Source organism: Epinephelus lanceolatus, chromosome 1 (assembly GCF_041903045.1).
Source record: "Epinephelus lanceolatus isolate andai-2023 chromosome 1, ASM4190304v1, whole genome shotgun sequence".
In the NCBI taxonomy this organism is placed as follows: Eukaryota; Metazoa; Chordata; class Actinopteri; order Perciformes; family Serranidae; genus Epinephelus; species Epinephelus lanceolatus.
Genome location: NC_135734.1, coordinates 28,611,180 through 28,634,127, shown reverse-complemented (window position 1 = coordinate 28,634,127; position 22,948 = coordinate 28,611,180). Strand labels below are relative to the sequence as shown.

The 22,948-nt window shown below is 40.7% G+C and overlaps 1 protein-coding gene across 2 annotated transcripts in view; it reads left to right on the top strand.

Annotated features, from left to right (window-relative positions):
- Positions 1–22,948, top strand: part of ca16b (carbonic anhydrase XVI b) — a 137,555-nt gene that overhangs the window by 27,903 nt on the left and 86,704 nt on the right. For both annotated transcript variants that reach the window (XM_033626517.2, XM_033626516.2), the window contains exon 2: positions 1,274–1,378. In XM_033626517.2, coding sequence (XP_033482408.2) covers positions 1,274–1,378 — 105 coding nt within the window. The remainder of the gene's footprint in view (positions 1–1,273; positions 1,379–22,948) is intronic.

Below are 22,948 nucleotides of genomic sequence, written 5' to 3'. Positions count from 1 at the left end.
ACTTTCTGTCAGCTTCTGCATTAACATACATTCAAACAGGAAATACAAAGGGACCCATTTAGAATGTTTATGTTGTCCAGTTTGAAACAGTCTATACTTCCCTCTGCTCAATTTAGACCTGCTGTCCTAGTTTGTGGACACCATCTAGTGGTAGTAAGATCACACTGCACTAATCCATGTAAAAACAAGATGGCAGCCCAATCTGCCAAGTCAGTCTGCAGCCACAAAAGTGGACACGGTACAAAACCTGATTAAAGTTAATGGTCGGAACTTGTTTATTTATGATGAATAATGCTTGTAGATTGATATGCCGTACAAACTTTACCAATTTTAGCAATGGTAACAAGCTAAGACGCTGTTAATAAGAAATTACTAGTTTGAAGACCTTGAGACATTATTATCGTCTCGTTTGAGGACTTAATTATTATTGACAATGTTTAGTTTTTTGCACCAATCAGGTCCTACTAATCCCAAATAGCTAGGAGAAAATCAAATGCATACCAAACAAAAGTGCAGGTCTCAGGAGGATATTCTGTGCTATGTCCGACGTTTTCATAGCTTTCTCTTGAATGCATCTGCTTATGGTCTGGTACCTGGTCCCTGCCTTTTTATGAAGTCCTGACCTCATCTGAGCGCTGTGCCCTGGAACGTCCCGAATGCAGCGAAATAAGAAGAACATACAGACAGAGGGCAGAGTCTCTGCAGATAAATGCACTGCCACACACTTCTAGTGGGTCATATATGTAGAAGGCGAGAGGGATTACTGTGCATGATTCTGTATACTTTGTCTTTTTAGACAAAACCTGCATATTGTACTTTTTTAGTGCAGACTTTTGTAAACTGCAGTATTTTGACATCATCACAATCCTGCTGAAAGTTGACAAGAGATAATATTGAGTTATTGCTAAGCCCCAGGAGATAGGGGATGAACCCCAGTGTGCGGTGTCAAAGCTGGACACAGTACACACCCATCCATCACCCCAACCCTCCCATTCTCACATTTTGCAAAGCTGCATTGAGTGCACACGTCTCTCTGCATTTACATTAAATTGCAAATCTAATATATTGTGCAGAAATCAGAACAGAATTTCTAGGCAGACTGGATTTTGTGATCATTTTTAACTATTTTCTGTCTAAATCTCCCACTGTGTTGCCAACTTCAGCAGTGTACATTTTCTCTTTTAATAGATTGTCGAATAAGTATTTATTCAGGCTGTAAATGAAACTTTTCTTCCCCTGTGGATTTTGTCACCTCTGTGTCTGCCTCCCACAGTTGCACCGGGTGGCCAACCTCACCATGCTGGAGACGGGCACCAAGGGAGCACAGGCGTAATGAGGGAGAGGAGGGCAGCCGGTGACCCCTACTGGTCCTATTCAGGTGAGCTCTCATTTGTTCACTGACCAAAGCCTTCAGTAGGAGGGGAAATGCATTTCTTTGACTTGTTCACCTCGGCTCTATCTTGCCCATCATTTTTCCTATTTTTCTCTACCATTTTGCCGGAAACCCCTATTTTTCTCCACATTGCTGCAGCCAGAAGGGCTTAACTGGCATTTATATAATAGTATACGTTTACCGTATGTTTTCATTGCTCCTAATAACTCTAATTAAACTAATGCGCTGGAGAGAAGAAAACACTGACAAATGGCAAAGTGAGTTGATGTTCAGGCCATTGTAGCCTACTGTAATTAACAACAAATGATTAAAGTTGATTAAAATGTACTTATTTGTTATCAGGTCTGAATCAGACACACAATTTGTGTGGACTGAAATGCGTGACGATCAATTCATGCGCAAGTAATTTAATAAAAGCAATTAGTCGTGAACTAATATTCTTCAAAAAGTGATGGGTACAAATATGAAAGTCAGACACACAGCATAAAGGGCAACTTTGACCTCTAGCATGTCGCATTTAGTTGTGCACTTGGCAGCTGTCTTCAAGCCGACCTCCATTTGCAGTGATGTATATTGTATCAGAAATACATCAGGCCTGGCTGTGACAGTCGAGCTAGATTAGTTGTTTTAATTCCTGCCTCTGTTATTAATAATATGCGTGCTTTTAATGCAAGTGTGAATTTAGGCTCTCCTCCTCTAATCTCTCAGCCTTCTACCTTAACAAACTGGAAAGACAGACGAATGTGGCAGCCCAGAGTGAACAGTCAGATGTACGCTCTAATGGATGATTCATTATGTACCTTTTTTATGCTTGTAAATATTCTCAGAGTATGTGTTTGCCTATGTGTGTTTCTAAAGTTGAGGTGTGCTTTTCAAGTGAAAAACGGCAAATTGATGTGTAAACACTGAGGTCTTTAAGTGGCAGTGGCTGAGTTATAAGCTTTAGAATTTTTTTTTTTTGATGTCTACGAAAAACATTTAGCAAATTAGCAAAAGAAATATGAAAATGTTTTTTGGTAATAGGTAACTGTGAGAGGCATTTTGTATACACAGTTTATACAGCAATTATTATTTTTATATCTTCAGTCTGACACTCTAAAGGCGTCCAACATGCAAGTTTTGTATCCACCCACTTATGTATTGAATATTTAGATACCACAGAGGCTCTTCCTGCATTATAACTCCTTCTATGTTAAATAGTATGATGCTGTCTTACATGTTTATGCAGGCGTATGCAGACCACGATATGCGTTTTTTTTGGGGGGTGGCACAGAACAGTTCTGATAAGCACACATAAATTTTCTTTAGGAGCGCTGCTTCACATTCAACTATACACATTCACACAGTGCAAACACAGCCCTCAGTTGGCCATAGAGCAGCTCTGGTGGGAAATAGGGGTTATATGCTTTGATCGAGGGCACCTCACTGGAAGAGCTCAGGAAGGGAGGAGCAGTCAGTAAAATTATATTTACAGGTTCCAAGGTCCAAAAACACCCCCTAGCAAATAACTGACTCGGTCCCTCTGCTCTCGGAGTGAATCATAGCTCTGAAAATTATTATACTGATGGAATATTTTGTCTTTGGCACCGCTGTTCCCATGGTTTTAGGCGAGGAAATGCAAACAGGAGAAGAGTGCAAACAGCGAAAGGTTTATGTTAACATTTATTTATTTATTTTTTCATAAAAGCATATGAATTTTTTTTCATAATATCGGTGGTTGATGTCCCACCACTGCTATGAAACCCTGTGGGAAACCATAGGTGCATCATACTTCTATCCATCTTCATTGCACTCCTTGCATCGTAGCTGCCCTTACGTGCAGATCTCTGATTTAGGTTAGGATAAAGCAAATTCAACATTCCCAGGATATCTTTTAGTTTTCCCGTTTCACTAGCCTTAACATTGGCCTCCTGGATTACCAGTAACACAGAGCTAGTTATCAAATAGCTCAGTCAACTGTTTTTCTATCATGAGAAAGAGGTGGGGTAGTTAATTATGAACAGCATAATCAGAACCATGAACGCAGCACTTCATGTGATATGAGATGAAACGGTGAGACTAATTACCTGTCAGTAATTCTGTTTTGGGGACACGTAAAAAGTCATCGCAGTGAAATGTGAATGATAGCCTATAATCTTACAACAGAATAAGAAGAAACACAAAATAAATAATTTCCAAATGTTAAAAGTAGGTATAGTTATTATTATATGACTGAAGTATAGAGTGATGTGATGAAGAGAATGATAAAGAAATTACTCTGAATATGTCAAATAAAAACACTTATTCCCAGACTGTTTCTGCTACCAAAGTAAAGCACTTTTGCATTTATAATCACAGGAGACAATTAACAGCGTTTGGATTATTTTTCTAATAAAAGACAGTCTTGTGTTTTTGTTTCCAGTTCATCACACAGGTGTCACATGTTGCTCTGAGCTGTAGTGATGGAATCAAAGTGTGAAATCAGCCACACTGTCAGCTATCACTCCAGGGATAAAATAAACTTTGCATAATTAAAATGCAGCTAAAACCACCATTATGTGTTCAGTTTTGTAGACTATGTTTTTGTTTTGTGAGAAGCTCTGCTATAAAACTAGAGTAGAAAAAAGAAAGCCTGGAACATTAAATTGATTCTGCTGACCTATAAAAATATATATACTCCTTTTTTCCAGCAATCTGATTCGTTAGTGATTTGATCCTCTTAGTTTAGCTGTGCAGTGTGAGTTACTACAGTGATTTTTTCCCTGCGAGAAGTGAACCAGCCTCGTAGTACAGAAACCAGGGTTAACCCTGATGTTACCTCGCTAACCCCAAATCCTGCCTCGTAGCACAAGCCTCTGATCTTCTTCACGGCGGTGTGTGCTTTGTTTTCTAATTGAGACATCAGGCTTGATTTAGACCTGGCACATTTCTTTGCTCAGTTAAATTCTAGCACCGTGTGTCTTTTTATTTTTTGACAGATTGTTATGTATATTTATGTAAACAGTCGGAGATGCAGGCTGTTTCAATACTTGCTAATATTCTGCAACTGTTGTGGGCAAACATTCAGCTTTGTGTTGGTGTGCTGAGTTGTCTGAATGCTGAGCGACAGGCAGGCTCATCCACACTCTCTATGTGAAAAGCGCAAACATTAAGAGATCCTATCTCCTCCCAATTACCAAACATCGGGTTAGGGAACTGGCTGACATGGCTTGATTTTGGACATTCATTTCAGGCCCGTGCTGAGCACTAATTCCTACCAGTGAAGGCAGCTGGCTGGTTGTACTGAGAAAAAGGGAAGCATTGAGGGAACACAGAAATGTCCATTGCTTTGGAAAGGTAATTAGTGTCTAAGGCTGTGAATGGGGGACAGACAAGCGTGCCTTAGCAGCTAAATGGTTATTAAGGGCATTTGCTCTGTGCAAGTGAGTGTAAAAGAAATGCACACAGTAGAGTTAGCCTGAAGCTAGAAGGTACTAGTGCAAGACAGACCTCGGCTCTGTGGGCTAGACACACGCACAGTACATAACATATAGAGGAGTATAGCAGCCATTGTTTCACACCGACTCTCCACACCCTTCGCTGTGTATCCTCCAGTCTACAGACTTCTGCAGGAAGGAGCTGTTTGAAGAATGTGGAACAATATGAGTCTCTGAAACTGGAGCAGCAGCAAAAACAATTGAGTAACAATCTAGAGTGTTTCTTGAATCCTCAGCATTGTTCAGATCAGATTTATCAGTTGTAAGAATTTAAATGTGCCCTATATTTTTTAATAAAGATTGTTAAACGTTTGGTAATATATGACATAATGGTCTGAGTTTTTACATCATGTAATGACGTTAATGTCCTCAGTATGAATATATATTGCATGTTTTTCCTGATGAGGAAGATTGGTATTGTATCTTATACGTTAGTCCAGTCAGTGCATTGAGGCACGAGGCACACACAGTGCAATGAGAGCTCTTATCATTCCATGACATGTCACCTTCCTGTGTGCTTTGGTTATGAACCTCATTATAAGTAGCCTCGAAACCTACACCCTGAAATTTGATTAAAAGTTATTTAAGGCGTGTTGTGTGCGTGTGTGTGTGCGTGTGTGTGCGCACAGAGGCATTTTTCATAAGAGGGATGATATCATACTCACCGTAAGACTCCCACAGGAACAGGGCAATGCATCATTTCCCCCCTTTTTATATCTCTGCAGGTTTTCACATCTTCTCTGTTGGTTTCCTCCGGCTTCCTTTATCGGTCGTTTTATGTTTTGGGCCAATATAGGCAGTAGTTTGCTTTTGATTGCACTCTTGTTGATTTATTGTTCTAGTTTAATTACAGCACAACAGTTGGAGTACCTTAATGTGCATTTGCAGAGGCATTAGGCTTGATCCCCTCTAACAGTGTGTAGAATGAAAAACAAAAAATTGAGAAGGAAAAGCAAAGAAATAATGGCATTAGATGCAGAAAAATATAGATTACCACCCTGAATATAATCTACTCTACACTGAATTTTTTATTTTCCATTGCATTGGGAGATGTCCTTGATTTTCCTTGAATTAACTCGCATGTCATTCCAGACTGATATGAAGCAATTATAAAAGATTTATGTTCTTGGCAGTGCTCACTGTGAAATTTATGATTTTTGTTTGAAAACACACTAACTGTGCATAATTGGGGAAATTAAAAATGCAGTAAAGAGCACATGCTACTGTAGCCCAAATCCTTTAGATTATATGGTAGTCTTCCTCCATAAATGAAAAATACTGCTGTTAAACCACGATACCTTCAGCGATTCTTCACATTTATAACTCCGTGTATTGTAGCGCCGGGGCTCCTACTGCAGCAGTCATGGATGTTTGGATGGAAGCCATCCTGACAAGCTGTTGGAGCCACTGAAAGAGCCTGCGATTGTCTGATACATGTGGATTATATTTCCCCTCAGCCTGACTGTTTTTATTCCACTTCACTGAGGTTGCCCGTGATCATTAGCAATCTTTCCACTCATGTCTCACATAATGAAGTGAATGAAGTGTCATTTTCAATCAATTGCTGTGTTGATCCAACTTAATTAGTACTTTAGAGAATACAAAACAAGATTAGGTAACTCACTGTTCTTGATTGCCAGGGCTGTTTGTTTTGGCTTTGAATTAACCCCTCGATTCTGCCGCTGCACCCACTTTTCTGCAGCTTCACTACTTCAGATCTATCAAATGATTCTCTTCAACTTTTGTTTAAAATACGCAGCTTAAAAACTGCACTGATTAGGTGTTCCCGGCTTTTGAGATAAACACGTCAATCATACGTTACTCCGCAGTCGGACAATTGATCCCATTAATATAAATTTTTTTTAGAGAGACAGTTGTTTGAACAAATTCACCACAGGATTTCAGAGGCACAGTTTTTGGGTCGATTTCAAATTGCCTCTCAGATTGGTTGGTTTTAACATATTAAACCCTGTGATTCATACAACCTTAAATTGGCTGGGTGCTTGTGAAGGCAGTGCACTTTGTCTCTTGCGGCTTGACACCCCCCTACAAAGACCGGAGGGAAAAGAGCAATGCCATGTTGTCATGGTGCCCGACAGAAGGAGCTCTGCCTCCTGGAGGTAATGAATCGAGAGGAGGATTGCTCCCGGTAGACCTCTATGTATGAGAAGCACTTGACTTTAAAGCAAAGCTCCCTGACTATGAGGCCGTGCGCGGGGTATGCATGGAGGGTAAAGTATAGGGCATATTATACGGGGATCCAGGGACATACTCCTCGGGGATGAAGATAAAAATACCAGCCCTAACGGAGGTTTTCCTGTGAGTTTTTCTGATGAGAAAGATAGAGGTGATTTTTACAAGCACTCCAGAGATCCTGCCACACTCCCATTGATGAGATCTGTTTTATTGTAAATAACGATGTTTTGCTTCTGATTGTTTTCCAGACAATCAAATAACAGATATTAAAGCTATTGTGGGATCTGCTTTGTATCATGAATCATGATACACAATTTTAGTTGTCCAAATGAACACTCCAAATCAATTGTTAAATTGGATTTCTGCCAGGATGGAATACTTAAAATGGCAGGTGAAAATCACAGTTGAATTTAATTTCCAATTACCATGCAGTCCGATGACATTACCATCAACTAGACAATATGCCCTGTGATTTTCCAAAGTAGCTCTAAGTAATATCCATCTCAGAAGGAGGTGTTTAAGTTATTGCAATATTTTTGCATTTCCCAGTTGAAAATATACATTAGTAGGTCCTTAGGTGAGCGTATGCTATAACTCAATTACCATGCACACCAGCTACAGTCCATTCACATAAATCTCAGTCTACTGAATACTGCACCCAGTCTGCTAGGTAAAACTTTTACTCTACCCCCCAACCGCCATGTGCCAAAATACAGTTAAACCTTTAAAGCAGTAGGGTTTCCCTGTTCTGTTTGATTGCAATTACTTAAACACCCCCTTCTGAGATGGATGTAACTTGAGAAACTCAGATTGTGCTTAACCCCAATGGGGCTGTGGCATTTCTGATGTGCCATTCCCAAATGATTTTGAAGAAAAAAAAGATTTCTTTCACAGATATTGCAATTATGATATTAGAGGAAATGGTAATTTTCATTGTTCTCATTTTCATTAAAAAAAGCCATTGTAAAAATGATTATAGTATAACTTAGGGTGGGATCTGTACCAAACAAAGATGTTTTCTTAAGTCTGCAGTAGGGCTGCCCCCAACAAAGAATATTCCTAGTCGACCAATAGTCTTCATTTAGGGCCATTAGTCGACTAGTCGCTCACATGTTTAGGATATTACTTTATGTTCTTATTAAATTATGTAGTTTGGGCGGGGCAACACAATGGTTTGAGTTGAAGGTGTGAGAAAGAATAGTATCAGTAACATTGTTAACACTGTGCTACATTACAGAGAAATACAAAACCGTACTAATGAACCTTCATTAATATAGGCCTATATTTTATCTACAATTGCACGTCACACACTGAGCGAGCTGCCTGTTAATGACGCTGTCTGCAAAGCAGTAATGATTGTGCTAAGTGGCTAATGGGCATGTAGCTACTTACATGTTTCAGATGATGCGTCATGTTTGTAGTCGACCAATGAAGATGAGTTTACATGTCACCTTGGGTTCGTCCTTCACCTTCTCAAAATGATCCCACACTTTGGATTTCCTGCCCGACATGTTATTAACTAGCCTGCGTAATAACAGCAGGTACCAGCCCTGGAAATTAGGGGCTGTACATATGCTGCGTTGCGTCTTTAACTGCCTGGAAAAGCAAGGTCGGGCGCTGGGCACCACTCTTGTGCCTTTTCTTTGCCGGCTTTCAAGAGCGCGGCGGCAGATTGTGTCTGAGGTTGCTAAGCATCCTTAACAAGCACCGTATAGCCTTTTTACCTGAAATCCTGAGTGCAGAGCTGATCTTCTTCCAGGCGCTGTTTATAAGTGTGTAGACAGATGTAAAGTTCTGGCTAGCCCTGCACTAAAACGATTGACTTTTCCATACTTTTCCCATACATCCTCCTCCTGCAATCTGAAAATCGCAGTAGGCCATATTGCAATTTTGATAAAATTTCGATTAATTGTTCAACCCTAAAGTTATTTAATATTTTAGCAGCCACGAAATGGTGTAGTGTTGTCCTTTGAAAGCCCATTATGTATTGCGTATAGGATTTTCTACTAATACACAAAGTATTGTTACTTACTATGTTGCTCTTACTGCTCATTTTAGAATATTATAGCATTCAGCAAAACTCTTCAGGATTTTAGGGTAACACACTGATCGTATGACTAGCAGCAAACACCTTTAACCATTGTTTGTTCTTCGATGTAAGCAGGCATAACAAACATAATTGTCAGTTGACATGTCAGGTATTCAGTAAAGCTGCAACTTTATCACATTCAGTCTCTGGAGTGGCACGTCCTGGCTTCTGTCTGTGTGATTTGTGATATTACATTGATTTGACTTGTGCCCTGACTACTTCCTCTGTAAGGTGCTTTGATGTGTGCTACAAGTTTCTGTTGCACTTCAGAATGATCTCCCCTTTTGCTTTTATTTTGGGAACAGGAACTGTGTTTATTTACGGCAGAGTCCGGAGGAACTGTTGAACTTTGTTGTGCTCATCCTGCAACATTCCTCCACTGCCTCCCGTAGCCACAGCGCTTTGTGGACTTGATTAATTTCCTCCTCCTGGGAGAACAGAGCGAGATTCATCTGTCTTACACCCCTGCATTTATAGTCACAGCCATTCTCTGTGATGATGGAAGCTTAACACAACATCATCTATATTCCTCCAGTCTTGCTGATGTGTTGTATCAACCTGTAGTTGTACCTGCACTCATTTTCGGAGAAAATGAGAGGTGCAGGAACACTAATTATTAAAAATGAATTTTGCCGGGGCCCAAGCTGACTCATTATTCATCTTGGTTATTGCTAGCAGTTTGGATCAGCCTTCGTGTGCCAGAATTGGTCCATTTGTCTCTGTCAGGGGTGGGCCCTTGACAGATGTGCCAATATGGCTGCCGAAGTTCTGTGCTGGGGGAGAGGCATCTTAATTCTCCATGATGTATCACGCTGGCAGCGACCAATTTAGTAGAATTGAGCTCCAAATCATCTTACTTCCCACTGCTTCTGCCAATCTGTTTCCTTTCTCTAGATGAGGTAAATATATTAAGGATGGAAATAAATTAGGGATTCCCACGCCCCGAGCTAATACTGTATCAGTGAGGTTTTTGTTGAAGTTGATAGTTTGTATTGCCACACCGGCATGTCCAGAGAGCAGTGTCCTGGGCTTGTGCCACCAGGACACATAAAGCCAAGGCCCAGTGCACAACAACTACGATAAATACAGCCAAATCTTGTGGTTTCCCTGTTTGCAGCAGATTGATGTATTGGACCGACAGGTTTGTTGTGTAAACCTAATTAATTTAATTTCAGGTGTCACATGGCGTCAGTGTGCCTTGTGGCAGCATATTAGGCCTAGTTGGTGGCTCCAGTCCAACGTAATGGATGTGGACATGCTTGGCCTGCTGGGATTGCAATATTGAGGAAGTGTGAGATTGCCAGCCCACAGGTTTCCTCTCTAATGTGGTTATGCTGATGAGCTGGAATGAGCTAGCTAGCAGCTCAGCAAATTTTTAAACTCATAATCATGATGACTTACTTTGTAATGAGTCCGTACCCCCCCCAGAGGTGAGGAGTTAACTGCAGGGGGCAAGGCCGTAATAGTGGCATAATGGCACAATGTTGGAAGATGTGCAATGCTTTGCTTGAATTACAAAACCCTGTTTGATTGATCATATGTTCAAATGCCGAGAGGTACGTTAGCATAAAATTGCACCCACACCTGCAAGGGACTGAGTAGTAACTGTATAGAAGCAATTGATGGGATTTAGTACTGCATCACTTCCAGATCACTGACGTTCCCAGGCTTGTTAGATCGTTTATCCTGTGCTACTATCTCTAGTTTACTGAATTACACGGCTAACTATCGATTCCTGTCTGGATTCTAAATTATAAGGACACTTGCTGTGTAAACATGTAGCCATTGTTGTCCCTGCTTAGCTTGCAGAACAGCTGCAACGTAGAAGAGTAATGGCTGCTGAGGGGGTGAGCGGAGCTTAGAGAGGGCAATAGCTCAGAGTGGTTCAAGCCTTATTTTTGTACTCAGTTGTTTTGTGGGTTAATGGTGCCTGCGGGGTGGATTTTTGTAATTGCATAAATATTGAGTCTATTTATTAATCGCACAAATAGTTGGGCAGCTTTAAGTATGAAGTAAGTTGAATACAGCCCGTACATCAACACCATTAGATCAGAAACAACCTGCGTCATTATCTTTCTGCAAAGGCAAAGACATTTATGTTAATTCAGGGGGATCCAGCTTCATATTCTGACACCAGAGCAGGCAGGAGGAAGATCACTCAAGCCTGTCATTCTTTGTCTTGTAGAGTCTCATGACTCATTTAAGTGGGAGCTCATATACCTGCAAGGGATGATAAATAATGTAGATGTATCATGAAATTATTGGGGTAGAAGCTGCTCTTTGCATATTGCAGGAAAGGTTTAGCCCATCACACGTTTTCAAATGCAAACACCCTCTCTGATTTTCTGTGTAGTATTTTCTGTTTTAAAAGCTGAATGTGACACTTTTCATTCAGCAACAGTAGGCCGGATTTATAAATGGACCTTTGATTGAATTGAGCAAAAAATAATCCTCATGTTGGAAAACATTTTGAGTGTGCTAATGTGTCCAGTTTTCTGAAATATAAATAGAGCCATTTCCCTGTTACTTTGAAGCCAGAGGGCAGAGGACCACTTTGTCAGTCATCCATGCGCACAAAACTGCCTCTGCTATTTCAGACATTCGCTGCTGTGGTAACAACACGTTCGTATTTACATTAAATTTAATCACCACTTACAGCAAGCTGGACTTTAATTCCTTGGTGCATGTGTCTGTAGGAGGCATGTGTTTTTAAGGTGCAACAAAGGGCATCTGTGGCGGGGAATTGAGAATCTAAATTTGTACTTTTTAACTTAGATTTTGTATTTTTCCATCCAGACCTAGCAGACACCTGCCTACAGGAAGTTTAATTATGAAATTAATTTAACCGATCTTCCCCAGCATTCACCTCCTCTCTGGAGTCAGTTTTCTGTTCCTCTATGTGAGCTCCCTCCTCCCTTCTATCCTTTAATTTCCCTCCTCATCTATCTTTCCTAATGCTAGCCGCATCTCAATACCAAGCAGGGGTTTGCATGTGGATGCTATGGGGGAAGTGAGGAGGGTGAGACACAGAGTGGATTAAGGCTGGATTTAAAATGGCTGCTTGCTGTGCTTAACTCAACACTCATCTGGGGATGTGGTCATGTGCTATCTTGTGATTTGTGGCCTAATTAGCGGTTTTGGGGTACCCAAGGCTAAAAAAACCTGCACACTTTTTCTCTCTCTGCTGCACTCAGTTTTAATTTCTTCCACTTTCCTGCGTCTGACTGACACATATACCCACATATGCACACGCTCTCCCACTCTCAAGCTGTAAAAATACAAGCAGAGGATGACTGTGGAGCCATGTGAATAAGCAGCAGACATAAGGCTGGAGCTGTGCAGATAGAGGCTCCTCTAAACAGCCAATTTAATAAATACATGTCTGTTTAGTTCAGGTCAAAGTGCACAGGTGCAAAATGGAGAGATAATTTGGCTAAAGTTGATGTTTACCTCCGCAAAGAAGGTTATGTTAAAATGGCCCCTGGCTGTCTATTTAAGTCCGTTACCGGCCTTTCTCGCACTAATGGCTGGATTGACTCGGACCTATCTGTGTTCAGCTGTGATCTCTGCAGAGAGTTCAGGCAACAAAGAGGGAAGGCACCTATTAAACGGGGAGACTTTGTGACCTTTCCTATACAATCATCATCATCCAAACGTTGGCTACACACGACCTTTCTACTGTGTTATATACCCCGGCACTGTTGATTTTAAAAGTAATGGTCAACTCGGGAGACTATTAAGACTTGGTCGAGGTTTTCACTCTGTTCAGTGGGTTCATGTTTATTTCCTTGCCTTTCATTCCTATGTGAATGCTTCCTGCTGATTATCAGTCAAAACCTGTTAGTAATTAAAAAAAAATGACATACTGCTACTACGACTACTGGGGTTGCAACAGCATGAGATTTTCACGGAACAGTTGCAATCATTATAAAGCCCTGTATCCACCAAACACTTTCAGTAAGGTACCTTTGGAGCCAAAAGTAACCCTTCAGACATGGTACCTAGACCCTAGCGTTTCCCCTGCAAACAGTACTCTTTCGTGTGGGTGGGGTTGTTGTCACTCACTGCTCCGTCCAGCACTCACTGTATTTCCTCATTACCGGTGACACAGATGGAAGTCTGTTCCTCGTTTATCATCCACAGGCTGCAGTGAGAGTCTCTCTCCATGGGATATTTAAAAATAGCAGGTTTGTGCATTTAGTCCCTCTTAGGCAAGCTCAGGGGTTTAATGTTGCGGGAGCCCACAGGGATAAAGATCTGTGACCCTTTTTTTTTCTCCAAGTGAAGCTTAGAATATGTGCTGTTCACATAACCCGGTCGAAATCATTACATATAAACGCTTGAAGATGCAGAAGTAATGGTCAGAGTTGTCACATTGAAATTTAAGGTGTGCTGATGGATTCACGTCGCCAACTCATGCATTGAGTAACATTACAAATTAACGTTCCACCTTTAAAGTCACCAGCAGTCGGCCCAGTGAATTAAGTTATTTTTTTCTCAGACTCCAGCTGCTGTGAGAGGCAGCAAAACATCCTTTCATTTTATAGTTACAGTCTACTGATAAAACTCTCCACAGTGTGAACCGTGGTTACGTGAGCCGCAAACCAGCCACAACTCAGCCCTGAGCAGAGTGACCGTCCTCTAATGACCAATCAGCAGACTGCAGTGTTCATAGCTCCACCTTTTAGTACCAGATCTGTGTGCTAGGTACCCCAACAGAGGGGGTAAAGTATGGAACCGTTCCATTGGTACCAACCACAACCTTTTACAGTGGAAACGAAAGAAAAAAGCTTACCGCACTGAACTGCACTGTACTGTACTGCTTGGTGGAAATGGGGCTTAATTATTGGCTACAATGACCCTTAAAGGAATTAAAACATGAGGGGTTTTGGGTTTGAATAAACACTATTATAATAAAAACTTGAAACCCATTTTTGAAATAGAAGTATTTCTAAAATGTCTGACAGGCAAGCAAGGACGAAAGGAGATGTGTGTGCTGGGCTGGGGAATGAACTTGATACTTTTAAGGGTATCGACCAAATTACATTGGTACTACTGAGCACCTCTTCACATTAAATGAATTGGTGCCAAATTTAACTACCTACGAGTGCACCTGGATGAGAACGCTGGGTTCAGACAGGAGGTGGAACCACTGTGAAGCACTGCAAAGTGCCCCAAAGCCAGGAAGCCACCCACAGGACTCTGTGGCAAAAACAAAAATTACATTTTTATTTGCCCACAGGAAAAGTACAGTACAGTACAACCCTAGCATGTGCAGCTGAGATTCTCCTTTGCAGTTGCATTTTTTCTAATACCATAGACAATGTACACAGTATGATAGTCATCAATTTTCATACCACATTGTACTATTTTACATTATACCACTGTAGCCCTAACTACTACTCATGCATAGGAAGAGCTATAGCAACGTTTCATTGTTGTCTCATTGTCATTCAATTATTCTTATATCTTTCCTTTGTCTGGGTATCTCTGTCCTAGTGTGTAAGCCTGTTTTTGTGCACATTTGTGTATTTCTGTTTCAACTAATAGAGAAATAGAATAGCTCATAAGCCTTTGGAAGATAATTACAATGTCAGGGCCGTGCATGGATCTCCGTATCAGTCCCAGACAGCTTGTGTACATGTGATTTGCAGAGCTGATCTCCACTTTGTGATGAAAGATGGAAATCTGATTGTGCATTGCATCCTCCCCTCCCCATGTCATTCACAATCTGTATCTGATATTGAAAATTGCAACTAATATGAGAGACAACATGTGTCCTCCGCACATATTGTAAAGACGACATACTGTATGTACCGCCATGTCACAGTGAAGACATTTTGAGAGGAGATAAGCTTTTATATCATTGGCAATTTGGGGAGGATTATTGAGACATTTGCTGGTTTTCACAGCATAAAATTGGTATTGTAGGACCAAACTCCGAAAATAGCAGCTCTGGCAAAATAACATGTACAAGCAGGTGAAATAAAATACCAGATAACATGTCATCTGAGGGTTCACTGTGTGGGTGGAGATCTTTCACCTCTACCTGCTGACTGTGGCTAATGGTCTGCTTAGTGGTGACCTCATGCTGTGGGGCCATCCTGACGCTATGACAGGCAGGTAAGTGAGAGGCCTCTGTGTGTCTCACAACCTCTGTCCCCCGGGAGACAGCAGCCTGCCTGTCTCCTTATGCCTGTCCTGGTTTATCGCTCCGCAGTGACCCGCAGTCAACTCATCCTCCTGCCGTTGCGTCGCCCCTCAGTCAAGGGGACAGGGGGCCCTCTGGCAGGCATCTGCCGTTGCTCCCTCTGCCCTCACTATCTGATGTCCAGCTGCTTTATGCAAGAATGGTGACACAATTGCTTCTGTAATCTTTGGGATGTGTTTGGCATTTTTAGCCATGCTAGCTACGTGACTATAGGGAGGGCAGTGTCTGACTGCCTGCTGTTCCACCACTTTGGTCCAGACTGAAATATCTCTTGGATGGATTGCCATGAAATTTTGCACAGATGTCGAAGGTGCCCAGAGGATGAATCCTACTGACTTTGGTGATCCCCTGACTCTTCGTCCAGTGCCACCAGTAGGTCAAAGCTCTAACTTATCCAGTGAAATATCTCCACATCCACTTGACTGATGGGCACAACATTTTGTACAGACAATCATGGTTCTCAGAGGACGTATCCTAATGACTTTTTCTCTGAAGCCACCAGCAGGATCATAGTTGTGGCTCTGAGTGAAATATCTCAACAACTGTTGTATGGTTTGCTGTGAAACTTTTTCTCTAGCGTCATCATCAGTGATGACCACATGCAAAACTAATAAGAATCCCTTCAGGCTCAGCTGTGTTGTGCTAATAGCTTCTTTGCATGTGACATCATACACTGGTGCGCTGCCCAGATGGAGGGCAGGCGACCGGAGGCAAAGACTCCCAACACTGCACAATGCCTATGATTTGTGCTGTTTACGGATGTTCCAGTCAAATTGGGAAGAAACAAAGGCCACTGTAAGTCAATATTAGGATGTAAAAGGGAGAAATAAAAATTTACTAAGAAACAGTGGCAGATATATATCAAAAGCTCTGTCTTCAGTCTGGAGGAGTGGAATCAACTATATCGCACGTTAAAGAATTGTGTTAAACATACCTGGAGTTCATGTGGAGTAATTTTTTTTTTACCAAACCATCAGTAGCAGTTTGCTGGTAGGAAAAAAATAAAAAGTAAAGTTAGCTTATATTAGCGAGTAATGTTAGCCTGAATGCTGTGCATCCATGTAAGGTTACAGAGTTGAAATATACAAGACAGTTATGTTCAAGCAAATGTACTTACCGAACCAAAAACAAGACTGCAGTCATTTCAGTCGTGGACCTAGCTGCACACAAAATACTTTTAGTCCATTTGACTCTTGTACTCTTATCGGCTCACCATGTAATGTAACTAATTTTAGAAGGTCTGGAGGACGAGGTAACTTGTAACGTCGATTATATCTGCTTTATATCCGCATGGTAGTGTTGCCATTATGAGTTTGTTAGCGTGCGGATTTTAGCAATTCTCAAAGCACCACTGTGTCTTAAGTACAGCCCTGCAGAGCTGTAAGACTTGCTTCAGTATGCAGCAGTCTGTTTGTCATTTGGTGTAAATATAGTTGAAGAGGGTAGGGTAAGAAATCACTATACAAAAAGCAGACGACCTAATCATTAGAGAAAGCTAAAGATAAAGCTATACAGACATCCCGCTATCATGAATATGGCGTTTATGTGACTCCACTATTACCAAATGTGTGCTTAAAATTAACTGACACAAGACAAAGAAAACATCATCTCAAGGTTACTGTTTCCACTTAACACCCAATTGGACTTAAATGATTTAATGACTCTCGCCAGTGAATTGAGAAAGTGGTCACAGTATGGCTTCTTTAATAATCAGGTGTGGAAGTTCATAGCTTAGTTGAAGTTCCTAGAGCCAGAGAAGAGATAATTAAACTAATGGATGGAGCTGCTTAAATGGAGTATGAGGGTATGACGGCTGAGAAAGAGGTGATGGCTTTGAGTGAGATAAGGTGCACGGTGAAAAGAAGCGTTACAATAGGAATAGATGAAAAGGGCGATGTGACAAATTAAAGATGGATTCTGTTCTATTTTTGCAGTGTGTGTGTGTGTGTGTGTGTGTGTGTGTGTGTGAGAGAGAGTCTGTGTGTGTGTGTCCTAAGTATGCAGGGCACTGATTGGTTCAATTTAGAGAAACAGATTTGCTGTTTCCTCTGAGGACCAATGCTAACATAAATACATATTGTGCAGATGTCCTCACAAATTACAGTATCTTATCTACTCCAGCCTCAGTGCTTCATCTCCATTTTAATAACTACCGAATATAATATTGACTGCGATTTGAATACAATCGTTATTACTGATATTAAAATGTCCATCAGACGACCAGCTGCAGGACGTTTCTGAGTGCTGAGGTTAGCGTCTGTGCTTCCGACAGTTAGCTGATATGAAACAGTTGCCCTTGGACAAAGCGGAGTAATGTAGCGTCACTAATCAGTGTTTCACTTTGCGGCTCTACAGAGGAGAGATCTGTGTTCTGCTCGGCAGAGTGCTCACCTCTCCCTCCTGTTTACAATTAGCAGGAGGTTTCCTTCCACTGATGCAGTGTTGGATTGGTGTCAATGTGCAGTGATTCACAGAGAGGGCAAAACCCCCCCGGAGAGAAAACATTTACTCTTTTATACTGTGTGGAAAAACAACTTTTAAATGTGCAGAAAAGCAACTATGGAGTTTAGCAGAAAGAGTTTTTTATTTACTTGCCTTATTTACTTCAGTTATGCAAAACCCTCAAACCTCATCATTAGCCAGACCAACATAAGGTTTGTAATCCTAAACTAAATGAACTCAATTAGAGGGAAGTGTGTTATAAGACAACATCTACACATTAAAAAAAAGTACTTTTGAATTTCAGGGAGCTAGATCTAAATAAAAATCTCTGTGGGAGAGATGATTTGTTAGACAAAGAGAAGTTTGCCTCAGAGGCTGTGTTACTGAAACAACTGTAAATCCCCAGATAGAATAGGCATAGGTCACAGTAACACAGCTTTTCAAACATAAGGGATTTATTGGGAATTATTTTTTGACATTTAGATTTTTTTTTCTTCAGGATTAGGCCAGTTTATTGGCTCCAGGGTTTTATGAGAGTCCTTTTGCTTGTGATTGAGCCACAGTTTTTGACAATTGATGGAATAAAAGGAGTAAAAATGTTACAACTGTTGATACGTTAAGGCAGTGATACTCAACTTGAGGTCAGTGGAAGGGTGCCAGATGGCCTGCTGAACATTTTTGTCATTTGCCAGAGAGCATAAAAAGCATGAAAATAGAGCTTGTTCGTTATAAAAAGTGCTATTGGAGGATCTGGAACCTCCAAGCAGAGGTTCAGGTTAAGCCGTGAATGTCCTCAAATCCTAGAAATGCCCCTGCATACACCTGACCTGTGTGGTACTACTGCAACTGATTTGCCTCTTGGCAAAGTTGGGTGAGGACCGCGAACATTGAAAGGTTCAAAACAGGCAATTCATTTATTATATAAACTGATAAATATTGGTAAAGTTTTTTCATTAAATGGCCCCTGGCCTCCTGTCATTTTGCAAAAGTGGCCTCTGGGCGAAGCAATTTTAGTATCCCTGCATAACCCAAGAGCAAAATTTGACAATGAAAATTATTATAGGTTCATATAGAAGGTTCATACTGACTTAAACATCCTTATTTTTGATTGATTTTATATTAGCGGCTAAATCAGTGCAACTATTTAGAGTTTTAGGCATTCATTTACTGCGCATACCCATGGTACTGGATACTATTACATTGCAGCATCATTACAACGCCATGCACACTTAAATTGCATAAATAGATGTTTAAGTATATAGAGCTAAAAATAATGCCAGTGCAGTTCTCTAGAAGGCATATTATTTTTGGCCCAAACGCAATTACTGGACAGTTTTTCACCACCACAGTTTGATAATTTGATTACATAAATGACTCTCTGTTATAGGGTTTGTATGCTGTTGGAGATGTCGAGCTCATTTGTGTGGAGGTCATCTTTTGACACGGTGAATGCACCAAAATAATGAACAAATCTGTCTACTTAAAACACCACAATTTTTATAACCAATGTTCAGTATTTGAATCGAGAGCGCTAGACACAGTTTGATCAGATTTAATCCACAACTAAGGGTCCTGATGCACCAAGTCAGCTTCAAAGAACAAAAGCTGGCTGATCAGTTTGTGTCAGCTGTGTCAAAACGTTGCAATTTTTACAGGCTTTTACACTCAAAACATTTCTCTTTTCACTGGCTGATCCTGAATTTAAATAACAAATCAAGCTAGAAAAGTGCTGTCAGTAGAGTGCAGATCTCTACCAGGCTTCTGCTGGAAACTGATCACGGCCGCTCTAGATAGTTAGTTATTTCGCAGAAATTAACAGAAATCTGTGCCTCGTCTATTTTCATGGCATGTTGCATAGAAAAGATCAAGTGGTTCTGCTAACAGGCACTGTAAGTGAAATATAGATAGATACAATATTATTATGAGGATGAATGTATTTTTAACGACTAAAGTGGCTAATCTTTGATCCATGTCATACAGAATTGGACTTTTTACAGTTGCTACAACAACAAAAAAATAAAACAATAAACACAATTAAAACAGACAGACAAAAGACACCATTTAACTGCCTACTTAGTTACTTATGGTAGAAGCACAAATATCAAGGAAAAATAACCAAATCAACAAAATCTGCAAGTCTACAGTCTATCAGGCAGGTAGAACTCTTAACTTCTGCAAAATATTAGGCTAATTGGTCCAGTAGTTTGCGAAATTAGCTGCAGACAGACAGATCAACACAAACATACACATGACAAAACGGATGATCCCCTCAGGCTTACGTCTGGCGGAGATTATAAACAAGTGAATTATTTGATTCATAAATTAAATGTTTTCATCACTTAAACTTGCATTTTGTTGCTATTCAACAAATGGCCAGAATACAAATGTTTAAACATAATAATTCTGCAGTGCTCACTGGAGGACATAAACTTGAAGAGACTGAACACATGGGGCACTTAAAGCCTAATCCATTCTCGTATCAACAAAAAGGGCTGCAGCCTACAAATGCTCGTTAATATGCAGGGGAATAAAATGGGCTGCTGACAACAGACCTTGGTCTTACTGGTTTTTATTTAAGAAAATGAGCTGAGAAAATCCAAAATGGGAAAATCTACATAATCAGTGGTTAGATGAATGAGCTGCCTTTTCATTGTAACTCCTTGATTAAAATTTAAAGGATAACAGTGGACTGGGAGGAATGGTTAAACAGGGAGCAGCCACAGTAAACTGGTGAGGTTCAGTGGCTGGTATCAGAGCTGCACTGAAGCTAACAGCAGTGTGGGACTGTTTTATCATAGAGAATACAGAATCAGCAGCTACGAGATATGTGTTTGCCACAGTTCTGATTTCTGAACATTTTGTCAGAAATTTTTGTCTTTAAGCAAGAGATACATTTTTTATTTAGAAATGCTCATTTCTGTAGTATAGCTATTGTGTTTATCTTCAATGTTATGTAAACCAGGGGAGCAGAATTTGGGGGTTCAGGGAGAACAAGTTTTTTTGCTTTCTGAACTATTACCTGTTAGTTTTTTTTAGAATGTGTTATAGTGCTGAGCAGAGATATCACATACTCTAGTTTTTAGCTTTACACACCATTTGATGTTATAAGTGTAGTTAAAATATACATAACTCTCCCGCATTGAGCACCGAGACTCAAGCAGCGGACTCTAATCACTCAGGTTCACACCCATTTCTCTTTGCTTTGAAAAGTTAATATCAGACTCCAATTAATTACATTGTGGACTTTTGTGTGTACGGAAAGATACTGCAGTCTACAGCTGTTTGATCTGACAGAGCGAGCTGTCCACCTGCTGCCTCTTCTCCAATCACCTGCCTCGCCTGTCGCCAAACAGCAGCTGTGCTGTGAGGCAGAGCAGACAAACAGGGACACGTAGAGAGTGGTGGCGCACAAACGGCACCCATCTCATCTTTCTCCAGCAGGCTACACAAGTTAGTTGTGTAACACACGTTGTATTAAAGAACAGGGATGAGACCTGAGAGCCGGCTTCAGTTGAGAACGGGGTTCAAATTGTTCAATCCGTCAGAATAGTACATATCACTTGACCTCAAACTTGTGCTACGTGAAACTTGCAACAAGGAGTCACGGCAGAGAGGAACCAACAGTCCAAAGCGTGGCTTGATTCCACAGAGAAAAATGACAACAGTGCTGCCTCTAATTCTTTCAAGTAAGGGTTTCAGCAACATGCTGAAACATCTCTATACGCATCATAGGCTTAAATTCTATGAATGCCATGTATTTAATACTTGACGCACAAGTGCCACTGCTTCTCAACCAAGCAGCACGTCTGTTACAGAGGGTAGATATTCTGTTATACTAACATTAGCACCATGCAGGCAGGCTTAGCAGATTTTTTCTTTGACTAAGAAAACCTAAATGAAAACGAATGCTGTACAAATATTCACTTATTTAATCCATTTTAGATGAAGACAGACAGTGGAGCTTTTGCACAGAGGAGTCACATGCATGCCATTTTCCTACTCTGTTTCTGCACAGTGTTCAGATTTGGATAATAAAACAGATGCGTTGAAGCTGGAAACCTGTAGGCCTACACCCCCACAGACACAGAAAACTGATCAGCAGTCGATAAAGAATCAGGCTGATAAGGTATTGGTATCAATAAAATCTTATCTAATTCCCATCCCTATTCAAGAACAGAGGTGAGCAACTCAGAACGACTCTAACAACAGAGCTGTATCGAGGTGTTGGGCCTGTTTTAACATACATTCTGAGAAACTGACATCAAATATAAATGTTAATTTTGCAATGATGCATTGTTGAAACATCGTTGTGAAACACTGTTAGCCATGTTGGCTCCTTGCCACACTGAAGGGGAAACAGTTAAAGGGTTTTGAATTGTAGGGGAAGCTCTTCCTCATGGGGACAGAATGTATTTCTGTCCCTCTTTTTTCTTTACACAAGGTCCTGGAGATTATTTTTACAGACTAGGGGATGTTGTACTTATGCAGCGGCCAACACCCAAGAACAGGAAGCCACAGTTTCTATGAAAGTCCACGAGATGGAAGCAGATAGCGCCAAGGGAAAACAATATTTTGGCTGGAGCTCATTCTGGTGGCCAATTAGACCCCAATGCCTGTATGATTTACCACTTCCTCTACCTGCTTTTATGTGTTTGGGGCTGCTGTGTGGAACACAATGACCCCTGATTAAAGATTGAGCTCAGGCTCTGAGACGGCCGTGGCGCCATCCTTATCAACTGCCTACTTCTCAGAACTCAGCAAGACCACCTGAAATCAATGGTCGTATGGTTCGCCTCACTGACGTTTTCAGAGACAGTGAGCATATTTAGATGTTATTTGAAATATATCTAATAAACAAATATAAGTAATAGTGTTGTAAAAAGGAATTCATCAAATGCCTAATCAACTACTCAATGTTTCATCGCTTTGCAAAGCTTGGCGCATAAATGTGTTTCAGATATTAAAGATTGCTTGACATTACTGATTTGTAAGGGCAGTCAGAATACATACATGAATAATCAACTTAGAAACATGTATAGTATATTTAAGGATTTGAAGTCAGCGGCGAACAATTAAGAGCCCTTTGTCTTCTAAAGCATTCACTGAGACACATTGTATATGCAGAGGGATTGTTTGTCTTTTCCTCCACCCTCTTCTGTAGA